The sequence below is a fragment of the Drosophila obscura genome, unplaced genomic scaffold, assembly GCF_018151105.1.
Source record: "Drosophila obscura isolate BZ-5 IFL unplaced genomic scaffold, ASM1815110v1 contig_188, whole genome shotgun sequence".
Classification (NCBI taxonomy): Eukaryota; Metazoa; Arthropoda; class Insecta; order Diptera; family Drosophilidae; genus Drosophila; species Drosophila obscura.
The window spans coordinates 725,801-740,346 of record NW_024542776.1 but is presented as its reverse complement, the minus strand read 5'-3'; the positions used below and the strand labels follow the sequence as shown (position 1 = coordinate 740,346).

Here is a 14,546-nt window from a genome sequence, read left to right as displayed (position 1 = left end):
AATCTTTTAGGCCGTAACCTTCACCTAGTTGCTTGAAGAGTCCGAAAGTGTCTTGGCATACGCACATGTCATCCTTCGTCATATAAAATTGTGCGTGATCCAAATGACGCGTCCGGAAATGAGTTATTTGGACATATTCCTTCAATAAAAGGGCATGCCTTAAAAAAGATCCAAGAATCTCGGCTCTACTTTTAGGAAGATCCAGGATCGTCACCAAATCGTTCAATTGTTCCTTTGAAAGAGGCTTGCAATGTTTATATACTCCCGATTGGTCATTACATGAATCTGTTGTTCCATGCGACGAAGACGACATCTCCTATTTTTTGCGTTTTAGTGGCGGTATTTCCTCTAAGGGAGGAGCAGGAAGCGTAACGCCTTGACCAGATTGTTTCGGGCATCCCCATTTCATGGATCTCCCGATTCCAGTTATTTTGAATGAACAAAAGAAACATTCAGAGCCGTGAATTTCTGGTTTTCTCCACAGCATTGGAGTAAAAGTAACTGTCCACAACATTTACATTATGAACAGGTAGTGTTGGAGCAGCAGCAGCAAAATAGCATAGCATAGCATAGTATAGCATAGAATAGCATAGTATAAGAGTTATGATGGATTGTTACGCTCAGTCGCTGTTACGCCATCTCCCAGCATGTTCGATCGGCTCCCTTCTGGACTGGGGCGACCGTTGGCATCGCTGGCTGCGACCAGTGCATTAAATGGATTTTTCATTGGCGCCCAAGCAGGGACATCGGTTATCAGCATTTTCGTGGAAATTCGCAAGACAAAAACAGTTAAGAGTGCACTTTCGTCGTCTCGGCACAAGTTACTGGTTTTTAGTCTTTGTGCGAATAAAGCTCTAGCTGGCTGGTCTGCGACATCTGGTTAATCATCACATTAAGGAAAGTTCTTCGGAAAATTCAATGCCGAATCTACAGGTATTCTAGTGCCAAAAATTGAGTGCAATCAAGCCACCATTTTGTGAGTTGTGTGTGCCCATTATAGCATCATAGCCGGTGGCCTCATTTTCTGGCACTGCATGAATTGGAATACCAATTTAATAAAACATAACCCAAATAAAATCAACCGAAGTGAACAGCCAGAAATATTAAATAATTATTTATGTGTGGAAACTCAATAAAAAAGTGCACATCATATTGAGGTCCGACTGTACTCGCTAATAAAAAGCAACGGAACGGTCATTGCCCCTATTGTCAATTCTCTTTTATCAAGTACCGCTTCTTGGTGGTCTATTGGCTTCGGTAACGCTATAGTTGCGCCAAATTGTACATAGTTTGTCGGCGTTTGGTTGTGTGCGCTGACAGCATAATTTTTCTCGTCTCTCTTGCTGTCGCCGCATTAACCCATTAAAGCCGATACATAGTCTTTGGACATTTCAGTTGTCGGTGCTTTTGTAATTAATTGTGGACAATAAACTCTGGCGGTTTCGGCTGTGTGCGTTGGCATCATAATTCTGCAACGCGGTAACGTTGCTATCGCTGTTTTAACCCGCCAATAGAAAGTTTTGAGGAACTTCTTTTTTTTTTGTTTTGGTGTTTGTTTGAAAACAGTTCGTTGAATACAGCGTACTCACCCTCATATCAGCTTTTTTGAACCGTGCGAAAACCTGCGCATTAGCTTTCGACTGTAGTAATTTGAGTAATCGTGTCAAAAATGAGTGAACAAGAGAAGGAATTCGCGGCCAAGGAAGTAAGGGTCCAAGCTCAGCCAAAAGTTACTGACCGCAATGCAGAAACACGACAAGGTGATGAACGGCATAAGGTGACAGAAAACGGCTTTTGAGAAAAAAACAATTTCGTTTGACCCTCTTCAAATTAAGTGCAGTGATCGAAAATTATTGCGACAAGTTAATGGACATTCAGGCAGATGTGGATTCGTTAAATCCCAGCAACGATTTAAGGTCAATGGTCGAGGATGTGTGTATTACTACGAGGGCTATGTATATGTCCGCAGTAAACGAACCTGAGAGTAAGCGAGCACATAGGAACGATCGCGGCGATCAGCGTCATTCGTCACACCTGCCAAAAATGAATTTGCCTAAGTTTAGTGGAAAACATTCCGAATTTAAAAACTTCATAAGCCTGCTTGAGAGTTTGGTGCCTGCTGGCTTGTCTCACTGATGCTGCATTGGGCACAGTGAAGGCGTTCCAAATCTCTGAGACCAATTATGAAAAGGCTCTGGAGAGCTTAAAAAATGTTTACGACAATAAGTGTTTAATCTTTTTCGACACCATCTCGCAGTTGTTCGACATTCCCCAAATAACAAGACCCTCTGCTTCATGCCTGAGGTCCCTCATTGACACGGTGTCTGCCCTCTACTCCTCTCTGCAGTCGTAAGGAAGTGAGAAGGACATAAATAGTGCAATGTTGATTCACATAGCAATGTCCAAAGTACATCATACCACAAAATCGCGCTTCCAAGAGCAATTGGATTACGACAAATTGCCGTCGTGGTCCGATTGCGCATCCCAGTTGAATCGGCGCTATCAGCATCTGGCAGCTGAAGAGTCAACAAGGAGTAAGGGAAAAGGCAAATCAGAGATAGGCAAAGGACACACGAAGTCTTCCTTTTCCTGTGCAAAGTCAGTAACACTTTGTTGCAGTTACGTAAACAAAGTCCCAGACACAACTTGAGCGAAACATAATACGATCGCCCAAGTTGTGCCTCGAGCGACAATAATATATCGTCAGCATATTCTCATAGCTTGACGATACATACATTCCACGCGCAGACGATCCCCCTCACGCTCCCCGCTATCAGCAGCGCTGAGCATATACATATACGTTGTTATATACAAGCACAAGGCGGCCGCTCCGCTGCCTTCAGCTAAGTAGACTTTAAGATTTTTACTGTAAAGACATTCAATAAACTATAATCAAAAGAGACGGATGTCTCCCCGGATATCATTATTCATAGAAAAAGAAACCAATTACATGGCGACCGTGATAGGACGGAGCAGACGCTCCAAGTAAAGATTAATAATGTTAAATTAAATATGGAACCATATTACATGGTGACCGTGACAGCTACGGACTTGGTCCATAGTGAGTCAAAAACTAATAAGAAACGGAAAGAAAGTGAACAAAACTAACTAAAGTGAAATAACGGTGCTGAAATGTTGTGTTAATGGTTGTGAAAACAAAACAAAACTTAAGGGATCGGCTAGAAACCTGATTGGAGAAGAAAATACCTTAGCGCAGGTAATCTCCAGACTCAGAGTTAATGTCAAAGGCGAGTCAGTGGAGGTTTTATCAGCAAAACTGATGAACCTCCAACAAAGAAACATAACAGCCAACCAGTACACAAAAGAGGTTGAACAGATGACTAAAGCTTAGAGGGAGCATATGTACATCACAGATGGACTTCCTCTAGAACTGGCCACCAAATATAGCACATATATATATGTTAAGGCAATGACAACAAATTGCTCAATAGAAAAAGTAAAATTAATAATGCAGGCTGGCACATTCAACACGATGAATGATGTCATTACAAAATTCGTTGGTACATGCACTGACGCTACAGGAAAAAGTGATGCAGTGTTGTACTGCCGCCAAAACAGAGGTAACCGGAATGGTAACTCATTCAGAGGCAGATACAATAATAATAATAATTACAATAATACCTAGGGTAACAACAGTAACTTCAGTAACTATAATCGTTACAGAAATAACCGAGGTAATCGGGGAAACAGTTACCGTGGAAATACCTCAAGAAGACGACCAGGCGATTGGCCCGGCTCCTGGCAGTATCGCCATGTTCCTCTTGAGTAAAAGACACATATTAAATGGCGACCGTGACGTGCAATCCGGAGATTGCAGGACACAGGAAGGGCAGTCTGGACAGCTAGGAAACCATCTCGGACCAATTGATGCCGGATAAATTGAAGGAGGAAACACACAATTTCGAGAAATATAAATATCTTAGTGAGTAGAGTGCGAGTAATGGGTAAACGCGGAGGCATAAAAAAAAAATGAAACAATAGAATAGCACACATTAAGTGGCTATTATACACTAAAACGCCGCCTCCCGCGTGGTCAACTGCACACAAATTGCAGGCCGAGCTTGATTTTATAAAAACAACTCTCGAAAGCAGACACCCAAAAACCGCAGCTCACTCAGCTAAAATACAAATAATAAAAGAAGCAATCAAAACCAAACCTCCATCTCCCAAGCCATTACCAAGAAAGCCGGACATTTGCCCGAACGACTGCCCTGGACCTCTCTACAGCGTTACATGCAAATCAACCTGCATGATACCAGCGACCAGTGCGAAGACCGGCACCGTCCCCGCCTGAGCCCATAGGCCCAGGACATCAGCAGCTGAGAAACGACAAGCGCGAGAGGCACACCGCCACTTGCGCCATCGAAGGAGCGTCAGCGTTCCCAAACCGGCGACGACCAGCTAACGCAGGAGAACGGACATACATATATTACATGGCTGACAACTAAATAATTAAATAATTTAAAAATTAAATATATATATGACAAATTGTAAAGTTGTGCTGAACCTTTTCTGCTCGACTAATAGTATAGCCCGTAAAGCTACACAAAACGATAGGTAGGAATATTGTAAAAACAAATGAACAATTGTAAATTTTCAGAACATTTTCTAATCAATTATAATTCTTATAATCCATATATACTGTAGTATGCTCACATAGTTGGTACCCACTGTACCAACGATACTTAAAGAGTATACACTGTAACACTTTGTTGCAGTTACGTAAACAAGTTCCAGACATAGCTCGGGTGAAACATAATACGATCACCCAAGCTGTGCCTCGAGCGACATAAATGTATCGTCAGCATATTCTCATAGCTTGACGATACATAAAGTACAGCGCATACGATTCCCCTCGCGCCCCCCGCTATCAACAGCGCTGAGCATATACATATACGTTGTTATATACAAACACAAGGCGGCCGCTCTGCTGCCGGCGTTCCTGGCAGCGCAGCCGCGCTGCCTTAAGCTAAGTAGACTTTAAGAATTGTACTGTAGACTCATTCAATAAATATCATCGAAACTAAACTGATCGTATCGAATGTAATAAGCGAAGATAACACTACAGTAGCTATTGTTCAGCGAGCAATCATATCATAAGCAGTTGTCAAGCGTTTAGTGCTCTTCCTGTTCTTCAACGTTTTGATATCACCAAGCAACTTCGCTTGTGTATAAATTGTTTGAAGCCAGGTCATACAATTACGAAGTGCAAGACAGCAAAATGTCGAGTGCGTCCGGGTACCCCATACGGGGTAGAGTCACAGCAAAGTACGTCTGGTTCGGCTCCTGTAGAACAGCCCTCAGTTTCTGAAAACCCAACAGCCTACTCGAGTCATGTGGCGAGTACTGACCAAGTGATTCTCGCGATGGCAGTAGTAAAGGTGAAAGATCGGTTCGGACAGTTCCAATATGCTAGGGCACTGCTAGATTCCGGCTCCCAGATAAATTTTATTTCCGAGGATCTCGCACAGCGCCTAAGACTGCACCGTGACGAGTCATGCATTAGTATCACAACTGTTGGATAAAGTTCGTCCGTCGTAAAGAACAAGGTTCACACGTCCATCCAATCTCGTGTCAACGCTCATAAATTTTCAACCGATTTTTGGGTATTACGTTCAATCTCCACATACCAACCCGACCATGTAGTAAATTTCGCCCAGTGGAATATTCCAGCAAACCTTGAGCTGGCAGACCCACATTTTTTCAAGCCTGCTAAGGTCGACTTACTGCTAGGGGCAGAAACCTTCTTCGAATTGATATGTGTGGGCCAAATAAAGCCAAGTTCGGAACATCCATCAAAAAACGTTGTTGGGCTTGATTGTTTCGGGAAAATATACTGCATCAAAACAGGATGTTGTATGCAATAACGTTGTTGGTAGCGATACGTGTTCTCTCGACTCTCTGGTGGAGCGCTTTTGGGAATTGGAACATGTCCCAGAGAAGTCGAAGGCTGTACATACAGCTGAACAGTTGGCTTGCGAACGCAACTTCAAGCAGACATCACGCAGGCTTGAGTCGGGTCGATTCGAAGTAAAGTTGCCGTTTAAAGTGAATCCCAAGGTCTTGGGTTCCTCTTTCGAGACGGCAAAACGCCGCTTTTGACATGTATATGTCTGCATGACATGTATATGGAGTTTATGAAAGAGTATCTCAACCTTGGTAACATGTCATTGCTTCCAGGCACTCCTCCAGGACACCATTACTATACTCCGCATCAATGTGTCCTGAGACCTGATAGTAGCAACACCAAGCTCCGCGTAGTGTTTGATGCATCGAGTAAAACTTCAACTTCAATCTCTTTAAACGAGACTTTGATGGTGGGAGCCACTATTCAGAGGGAGCTTTTTGCAACTTTTGCACGATTTCGATTAAACCGTTTTGCCCTTACAGCGGATACCTCCAAGATGTATAGGCAAGTGCAGGTTGCTGAAGAAGATCGAAATTTCCAATTGATTCTTTGGAGGGAGAAAGCAAATATTGACGTGCAAACTTATCGCCTGAATACGGTCACGTATGGGACAGCTTCAGCTCCATTTCTGGCCATCCGCTGTCTCGTTGAGCTAGCAAAAGTCTATGCTAAGTCCCATCCTGTGGCCTCGCAAGTCATAGCAAATGACTTTTACGTTGATGATATGCTGACAGGAGCAAATAGTCTGGAAGAACTGGGAAGAATTCGGCAGGAAGTGAGTGAGGTCCTGGAAGCGGGGGGTTTCATGTTGGCCAAATGGGCGTCAAATCATCCCCATCTGCTGTCCGATAGTGGCCAGGAAAAGTCTCTTCAGTTTGACCCTTCCGCTTCCATTAAAACACTCGGAATTCGTTGGAATCCGCAAACTGATTTGTTTCACTATCAGCTGGACGACTCCTTTGATTCATTACCCCCTACGAAGCGCAACATATTGTCAGTTGCTTCGCGATTGTTCGACCCATTAGGGTTACTATGTCCCTTAATTACCAGGGCAAAGATCTTGCTGCAGCATCTGTGGAGGCAAAAGTTGGATTGGGACGAGTCAGTTCCCATGAGTCTGCATACGAGTTGGAACAGGTTCAAGCAGAATTTATTCGACTTGGAAAAATCTCTATACTTCGCTTTATCGGTCTTGCCAATAATTCCACTATCCAAATACACGGATTCGCTGACGCATCAGGTGATGCGTACGGATGTTGTATATACGTTCGTACCAAGGACGATAAAAATGTTTTATCCCGACTTCTTACAGCAAAGTCCCGAGTATCGCCTCTTAAAACGAAATCAATTCCACGACTCGAATTGTGTGCAGCGCTTCTTCTATCCACGCTATGGTCTCAAGTTCGACTGCTGCTAGATAAGTTGGTAATTGAAAGCGTGAACTTTTGGTCGGACTCCCAGGTCACCTTGTATTGGCTGGAAAGGGACCCAGCCACACTAGCAACGTTTGTGGCCAATAGGGTTGCTGAAATCCAGGAGTTGTCCAGTGGTGTGATTTGGCGTCACGTTCCCACCGATCAAAACCCAGCAGACTTAGTGTCCCGTGGAACAGATGTAGATGGTGTAATGTGCTCATTGTGGACTAATGGGCCGCATTTTCTTCTTAGTGGTCCTGAGAATTGGCCGCTTCTTCATCAGGTTGAGTTGTCTCCAGAAATGGAAAAGTCAGAAGATAAGAAAAGTGTGGCAGCACATTCTGTGGCAAAGGGTCAGACTAATGAGGTCATCGAGCTGATTGGAAGATGCTCGTCGTTTCAGAAGTTGCTTCGGATCATGGCGTATGTGAATCGGTTCATTCAAGGTGGCAATCGCAGTCAAGATGTGGTTGTGTCAGCTAAGGAGCTGAAGGTCTCATTTCTTAGGCTGGTAAAGGTAGTCCAAAGATGTGAGCTTGGATCGGAATTCCTCAAACTGGATAGGTCGGAAATTTTGTCTCCACATCTTCAACGACTCAGCCCGTTCATACACACGAGCGAACTCGGCGGAGTCACCTTCCGACTGATTCGTGTTGGGGGAAGATTGCTGCACGCAGAAATTCCATACGATGCGAAGTTTCCTCTACTGCTGTCGCAAAAGTCGCAGTTCGTGATACTGTTTCTACGCCATTTGCATCGTGCTCATTATCATGCAGGTGCAAAAGTAATGGTTTCCCTTCTAAGGCAGCAGATTTGGCTATTGAACGCCCGAGAAGCATGCACAAGAATCGTGAGGAATTGTGTGCACTGTTTCCGATACAAGCCCATCCTTATGGGACAGATCATGGGAAACCTGCCAGCTGACCGAGTGCGAAGAGCTCGCCCCTTTCTGATTTGTGGGGTAGATTTCTGCGGTCCGTTTCAGGTGACCCTCAAAATTCGAGGCAGGCCCCCCATTAAGACCTATGTAGCCGTGTTCGTGTGCTTCGCTTCAAAGGCTGTTCACCTCGAATTAGTAGTCGACCTATCAACTGATAGTTTTTTGTGTGTTTTCAAAAGGTTCGTCGGGAGGAGAGGCCTTCCGGAGAAGGTCTACAGCGACAACGCCACCAACTTCGTGGGCGCGAGCCGAGTGATGGAAGAGCTTCACGCAGCATTTCAGAGGGATCAGGATCGGCTCAGGACGTACGCAGCACAGCACGGCGTCGAGTGGTGTTTCATACCACCGAGAGCACCGCACTTCGGAGGGCTTTGGGAGGCGGCAGTCAAGGCAGCCAAACAACGGCTGATACGCGGAGTTGGCAACGCCAAGCTCACCGCGGACGAGCTCAGCACCCACCTGGTCGAGGTAGAGGCCATCCTCAACTCCCGGCCAATCGCTTCGCCAGTGCATTAAATGGATTTTAATTTAACGGCTGCTGCTTTGTTTAATTTCGCTGACACCGCATACCACCGTTTTCGGAACAACCACCTAGAGCTGCTGGACCGGCGTCATCCCCACATTATCGTTCCGGGAAAAACATTCCGGATTTTTCAGGTAGGTTATATATCCGAGATATATCCATACATAGGACCGGTAAAACCAAAATTACAGGCAGTTGGACCAGCAACGTACCGGACGGTATTTTTTCAGGTGAAATGAGTTTTGAGTCGTTTTGGTCAAACGGCTGTAACTTGGCCGTTTATCCATCTAACAATACCTTAAGCGACGCCTAATTAATGCGTTTATCTTAAACCAAAAATGCATGCCAAGAATATTTTTTTTTCGACTTTTCCTGAGTTTTTAAATTAAAAATTTCGTACAAAAATACTGAAAAAAATTATGAAATTTTAATTTGCGCTTAATATCTTCCAGGCGTTAAGCTGCAGCTACAGATTGTCTGGTCAGATTTATAGCTGCATTTGTCAGCTTTTCACTTAAGTTATGTGAATAATAGAAGCACTACCTCTGAAAAAAATACATGAAAAAAATACCAGATTGTAAAAATTCTAAAGCCTAGTCCTCAGATCGAAAAACTGTTTGCTAGCAAACAGATGTCATATATTTTTCGAGCGACCAGTGGTGTGACCAGAGGTGTGCACTGCATTCCGAGCGGTTACACTGCTCAGACCGCTGCTTGGTTTTGTTTAAAGTTAACAAAATGCACTTCTTCGGCTGGGGCCGCTCTTCCCCAGGCATATCCTGGGCTCCCCAATATTTTATTGGCAAGGTAATGTGTCTGACTATCAGTAACAGCAGATGGCGACGCCTCTCGTGCCGGACACCGTGAAGACAAACTGTTTTGAAAACAATATTTGTTTTATATTTATGAAAATTAATAAAAATAATAAATTATAATATCCATATAACTGTCCTTTATATAATGCTGCATTAATTAGATTCTATTTGTCTTCATTATTAAAATATTTCATTTGGTTTTTTGTTCTCTTATTGCAATGTTTGCTTCGTGTTTGCTGGCAAAAGATATCAAATTAATATATTTTTCGAAAAAAAAAACAAATACTTCTGATACTTTTCCAGTATATACCGACCTTTTGTTTTTTGATCTGACCCAAAAAACAGTTTTTGCGTAAAAAATTTACGGTTCATACGAAACAACCGGTCGGGGGTTTTTTATACCCGACCAAAAAAGAGTGGGGATATGATGTGGTAAAGGGAGGGTACGGGGCGTTTCCGACCCCATAAAGTATATATATTCTTGATCAGCATCAATAGCCGAGTCGATATAGCCATGTCTGTCTGTCCGTCTGTCTGTCTGTCCGTCTTGTTGAGCGCCTAGATCTCAGAGACTATAAGAGCTAGGGCAACCAAATTTGGTTTCCAGACTCATGTGATATCACACTGCTACAAGTGTATTTCAAAATTTCGCCCCGGCCCCTTCCGCCCACATATAAAACGAAAATCTGTGGCAGGCTCATTTTTAAAGATACGATAAAACTAAAAACGCAGTATCGTAGGGAATGCCCATATCTACGATATTGCCGAATCTAAATTAGATCGGATCATAATTATAGCCGGAATTAAGAAATTAATTTTCAGTCGCTTCCCCTGCCCCCTCCTGCCCATGACAACACAACTCATTTTCTTTCTCGCTCGCACACTCTGCCGCGTTCAGTGCGCGAGCAACCCTTAGCGGAGAAGATGTAGAATCTAAATGGTACATGTATAATCTACATGTTAGATGTAGAATAAACATAATATATGTAGATGTAGATAACAGATGTAGCAAAAATTTAATTCTAAAATTCTAAAAAATCATAACCTCAAAAATGTATATACTGACTGAGTACGGGTATAAGTAGAGTCGCGTGGCCAGAAGCGACTCGCACGTTCCTTCTCGTTTCGATCTGAGTACTAGGCTTTAAAAACAAAACTAAACCATAAAAAAAACATAATACCATATAAATTTGTTAGTCCCGAAATCTTTAAGAAAAAGTCATTTTGGTCCACAGCGGAAAATGAAAAAGTTAAACCACTAACCATACAGTATATAGATGTGCCAGTTCATACATCGAAAGGGGCGCAAGCTGAGTGTTCTGTCCCGGCTCCCAGCGCTTCGGCTCTGTGAGGCTGAGACACTCGGGTCGGGAGCCAGGCCATTCGGGTCGGGAGCTGGGCCGTTCGGCATGTATGACTCATGTCGGGAAGCGAAAGCAAGCTGAGAATTGCAAATGTATGTGTGTAAACAGACGTCTGTAGTACTGGCGGTGGCGATTGACCCTGCCGAACTACCTACTACTCTGGTCCGTACATGGGTACCCACCGAAGTAACCCTATGGTAAGCGAACGCGGAACCACTCAAAGAGTAGAAAATAATCTTACTCTGTATACTTTACAACCCACCGCGTACCACCCAGCGAACTAGTTCGATGGGGCTGCAACGTCTCACCAGTAGATGAAAGAAACGAAAAAAAACGAAACAAAAGAAGTAAGAAAGTAGCCAAAAATGAAGCTGCGCTGCTTCTGCGGAGCAGAGCGCTGCTTCGTTTTCAGTTTTTGACATTGCATTGCTGGAATGTTCTATTTCTTTCGGCTGAATTTGTTGAGACGCGCTTGTGAGTTCCAGTGAAAAAAGTGAACATTTATCAAATCAATTATTTAAAAAAAGGTAAGACAAAGCAACTTTAATTAAATATGTACAGCAGGCGGCATTTACGTAGACTTAGGAAGGAAACTAGCGATAAATATGCTAACAAACTAAAACTAGTGAGGGCAGAGACAGTGTCGTCCAGTGAAACAGAAAAAGTTGAGGTACTATCTGTCCAGGGACTGGTACAGATGGACAAAGATATAAACAGCTCAAACAGAGATTTATACGTAAGTATGATGTAAATCAAAATGTTATTGTTTATTCTTATTGTATTTTCACAGATTGATGCAATAAAAACGATTCTCCTGCCAAGCGGTATTTTAAAAAATTTTAAAAATATTCTTGCTAATGCCGTTGTGTTAGCCTATAACGTGGATGGAGTGCAAGGCAAGTCGGCGCTGAAAGATCTTAAGAATTTTTATGGAGTTTTGCTTGGTATGCATATCTGTTTGTCTTTCTAATTTCCTGCCCATTAATATTTATTTGATTTTTATATTTATAGATGCTATAACTGTAGAGGCAGAGACTGGATCAGCGGAAATACAACTAAGAAAAGCTCTTCAGCTGCAAAAAAAACGACATTTTAAAAATATAAGCAACAATAACAACAACAAAATAATAGATAATAATAACTCATAAGGAAATTAGACAAATAAAATAAGTGAAATTGTCAACTGCACGAGCTTTTCTAATTATGTTCCTTGTTTCCTTTCACTACCCCTTATATGGGTACCCATTTCACTACCTACCAGATGGGTACCCATTTCACTACCCATTGTATGGGTACCCAAATCGTCAACCACCAGAAGAGTACCCATTTCACTAGTTCGGGGGTAAACGATGTGGTGTCGCTGGTCCCCATGCCCTATGACATTGTGGGTAAAAATGGAAATGAAGAATAGCATTGCTTAGGGTGTGTCCAGTGGGTAGTGGTGGTCTGTTAGGGACGGGTCATATCACCACCACCGAACTAGTGCCCAGTACTACAGGGACACGACAAAATTTTGTATCAATTCTTATTTTCCGAAACCGTTTTGAGCTTCGTTTCCAGGTTACGTAAATGTGTGTGTGCCATGTATTCACACATACTGTGCTTGTGTGTGGGCTCTACAATTGTTGTCCGCTTGAATTGGTTGTTCGTTTTGTTTTGAGGGCTGATGTGATGTAGCGACCTTTTCAGGGCCGGATCAACCCTCAACCGGGCCCTGGGCAACCATCAATCTGGGGCCCTCCATTTTTTCACGCCAGTTCCTTCTTCTTTCATTTGAAATAAAAACTTATAAATTTAATGTTTGCTTTATTAATTTGTATTTTTATCAGTGGCTATTATATTTTTTATTCATTTTTTGGAGTTTTGTTTTTTCAACAACATTTTTCTGTTATTTCTAGGAGGGCCCTAGGCAACTGCTAATCCGGCCCTGGACCTATTCCCGTCGTAAGACTTCATATTTTCTTGGTGTGTTCTGTCGCTCGACTCGACGCGGGTCGGGTCGAGGCATTGACGAAGCCGAAAGCAGAGGCAAAGGCAAGCCGAAAGGAGAATGGAAGAAATACACCACGCGCCCGTCGCAACAACAGCTTTTCAAAACAAAACGAAAAAATATTTTATGAACGGCTTCGTCAATGCCTCAACCCGCGTCGAGTCGAGCGACAGAACACACCAAGAAAATATGAAGTCTTACGACGGGAATAGGTCCAGGGCCGGATTAGCAGTTGCCTAGGGCCCTCCTAGAAATAACAGAAAAATTTTGTTGAAAAAACAAAACTCCAAATAATGAATACAAAATATAATGGCCACTGAGAAAAATACAAAATAAAGGAGGGCCCCAGATTGATGGTTGCCCAGGGCCCGGTTGAGGGTTGATGCGGCCCTGAATAGGTCGCTACATCACATCAGCCCTCAAAACAAAACGAACAACCAATTCAAGCGGCCAACAATTGTAGAGCCCACACACAAGCACAGTATGTGTGAATACATGGCACACACACATTTACGTAACCTGGAAACGAAACTCAAAACGGTTTCGGAAAATAAGAATTGATACAAAATTTTGTCGTGTCTGTTTACACACATACATTTGCAATTCTCAGCTTGCTTTCGCTTCCCGACATGAGTCATACATGCCGAACGGCCCAGCTCCCGACCCGAATGGCCTGGCTCCCGACCCGAGTGTCTCAGCCTCACAGAGCCGAAGCGCTGGGAGCCGGGACAGAACACTCAGCTTGCGCCCCTTTCGATGTATGAACTGGCACATCTATATACTGTATGGTTAGTGCTTCAGCCAGCCTACACCGAACGTGTCGCAGCTGAGTTTTCTGTCCCAGGTCCCCAGGTCTTCGGCTGTTGGACCTGAGACGTCGGTTGCTGGACCTGAGACGTTCGGGTCGTGGACCTAAGACGTTCGGGTGTGGACCTGAGACGTTCGGCATTTTTTCGACATGTTCGGTTCATGACGAGATGGGAAAGCAAGCCTAAAATTGCAAATGTATGTGTACACAGACACAACAAAATACCCTGCAGTACCAGAAGTGAGCGATGACAAATGTCAACTACGCGTCATTCAGGATTTTTTCTCTGCTGTGCGGCAGACGAGCAGAATATGAAGTGGACGTTGCGATCCACGCGTCGGTCAAACCAAACTCTTTTTTTTCTTCATTTCTTTCTGTGCTGATCTACTGAGAGCATTGTTAACAAATTGAACAGATTTTAGAAATTTCGAATATTTTAATTAGCCCATCTTATTTTAAAGGCGATATTGAAGTGCCCGGAATGAGCACGACGGCATTAGGAACATGAGCAAATCAACAAAACTAAAAAGGTTATGTGAAAAAAAGAACACACAGCACAAAAATGTGAATCGGGTGGTTTTTTCTGTTTTCGTTGTTGGAAATGAAAAATTTCGTGCAAAATGCATATAATTTCGCCATTTCACTTTTACTTAATTTCTTACAACGCACAATAGAATATTTTTAATTAAATGAAACACTGCACTTACCTTATAATAATTTTTCCCAAAATAAACAAAACCTGCGTGTCAATTTTCACCGCAC

At 43.2% G+C, this 14,546-nt stretch overlaps 1 protein-coding gene and 1 long non-coding RNA gene across 8 annotated transcripts; both read left to right on the top strand.

Moving 5' to 3' along the window:
* Window positions 1-2,398: 2,398 nt before the first annotated feature.
* LOC121404197 lies at window positions 2,399-8,800 on the top strand. Its single transcript, XM_041593431.1, has 7 exons — window positions 2,399-2,534; window positions 3,685-3,786; window positions 6,412-6,922; window positions 6,980-7,176; window positions 7,242-7,552; window positions 7,628-8,082; window positions 8,464-8,800. The coding sequence occupies exons 1-7, from the start codon at window positions 2,399-2,401 to the stop codon at window positions 8,798-8,800; spliced, it is 2,049 nt and encodes a 682-aa protein (XP_041449365.1).
* Window positions 8,801-11,144: 2,344 nt separating this feature from the next.
* Window positions 11,145-12,201, top strand: LOC121404206. Of its 7 annotated transcripts, XR_005967810.1 has the most exons (5): window positions 11,148-11,183; window positions 11,263-11,333; window positions 11,548-11,722; window positions 11,777-11,930; window positions 11,998-12,201. It is a non-coding gene; the product is annotated as an uncharacterized LOC121404206 (long non-coding RNA). The 7 variants fall into 7 exon arrangements; XR_005967808.1 differs by having other exon boundaries at window positions 11,147-11,333; XR_005967807.1 differs by having other exon boundaries at window positions 11,147-11,460.
* Window positions 12,202-14,546: the final 2,345 nt, after the last annotated feature.

What these genes read in the sequence shown, in the direction of transcription:
- LOC121404197 (XM_041593431.1), top strand. Translation starts at nt 2,399, where the DNA reads ATGTCCAAAGTACATCATACCACAAAATCGCGCTTCCAAGAGCAATTG. An exon ending in CCTACGAAGCGCAACATATT is followed by an intron (nt 6,923 to 6,979) that starts GTCAGTTGCTTC and finishes CTTAATTACCAG; the next exon opens with GGCAAAGATCTTGCTGCAGC. An exon ending in GCTGACGCATCAGGTGATGC is followed by an intron (nt 7,177 to 7,241) that starts GTACGGATGTTG and finishes GACTTCTTACAG; the next exon opens with CAAAGTCCCGAGTATCGCCT.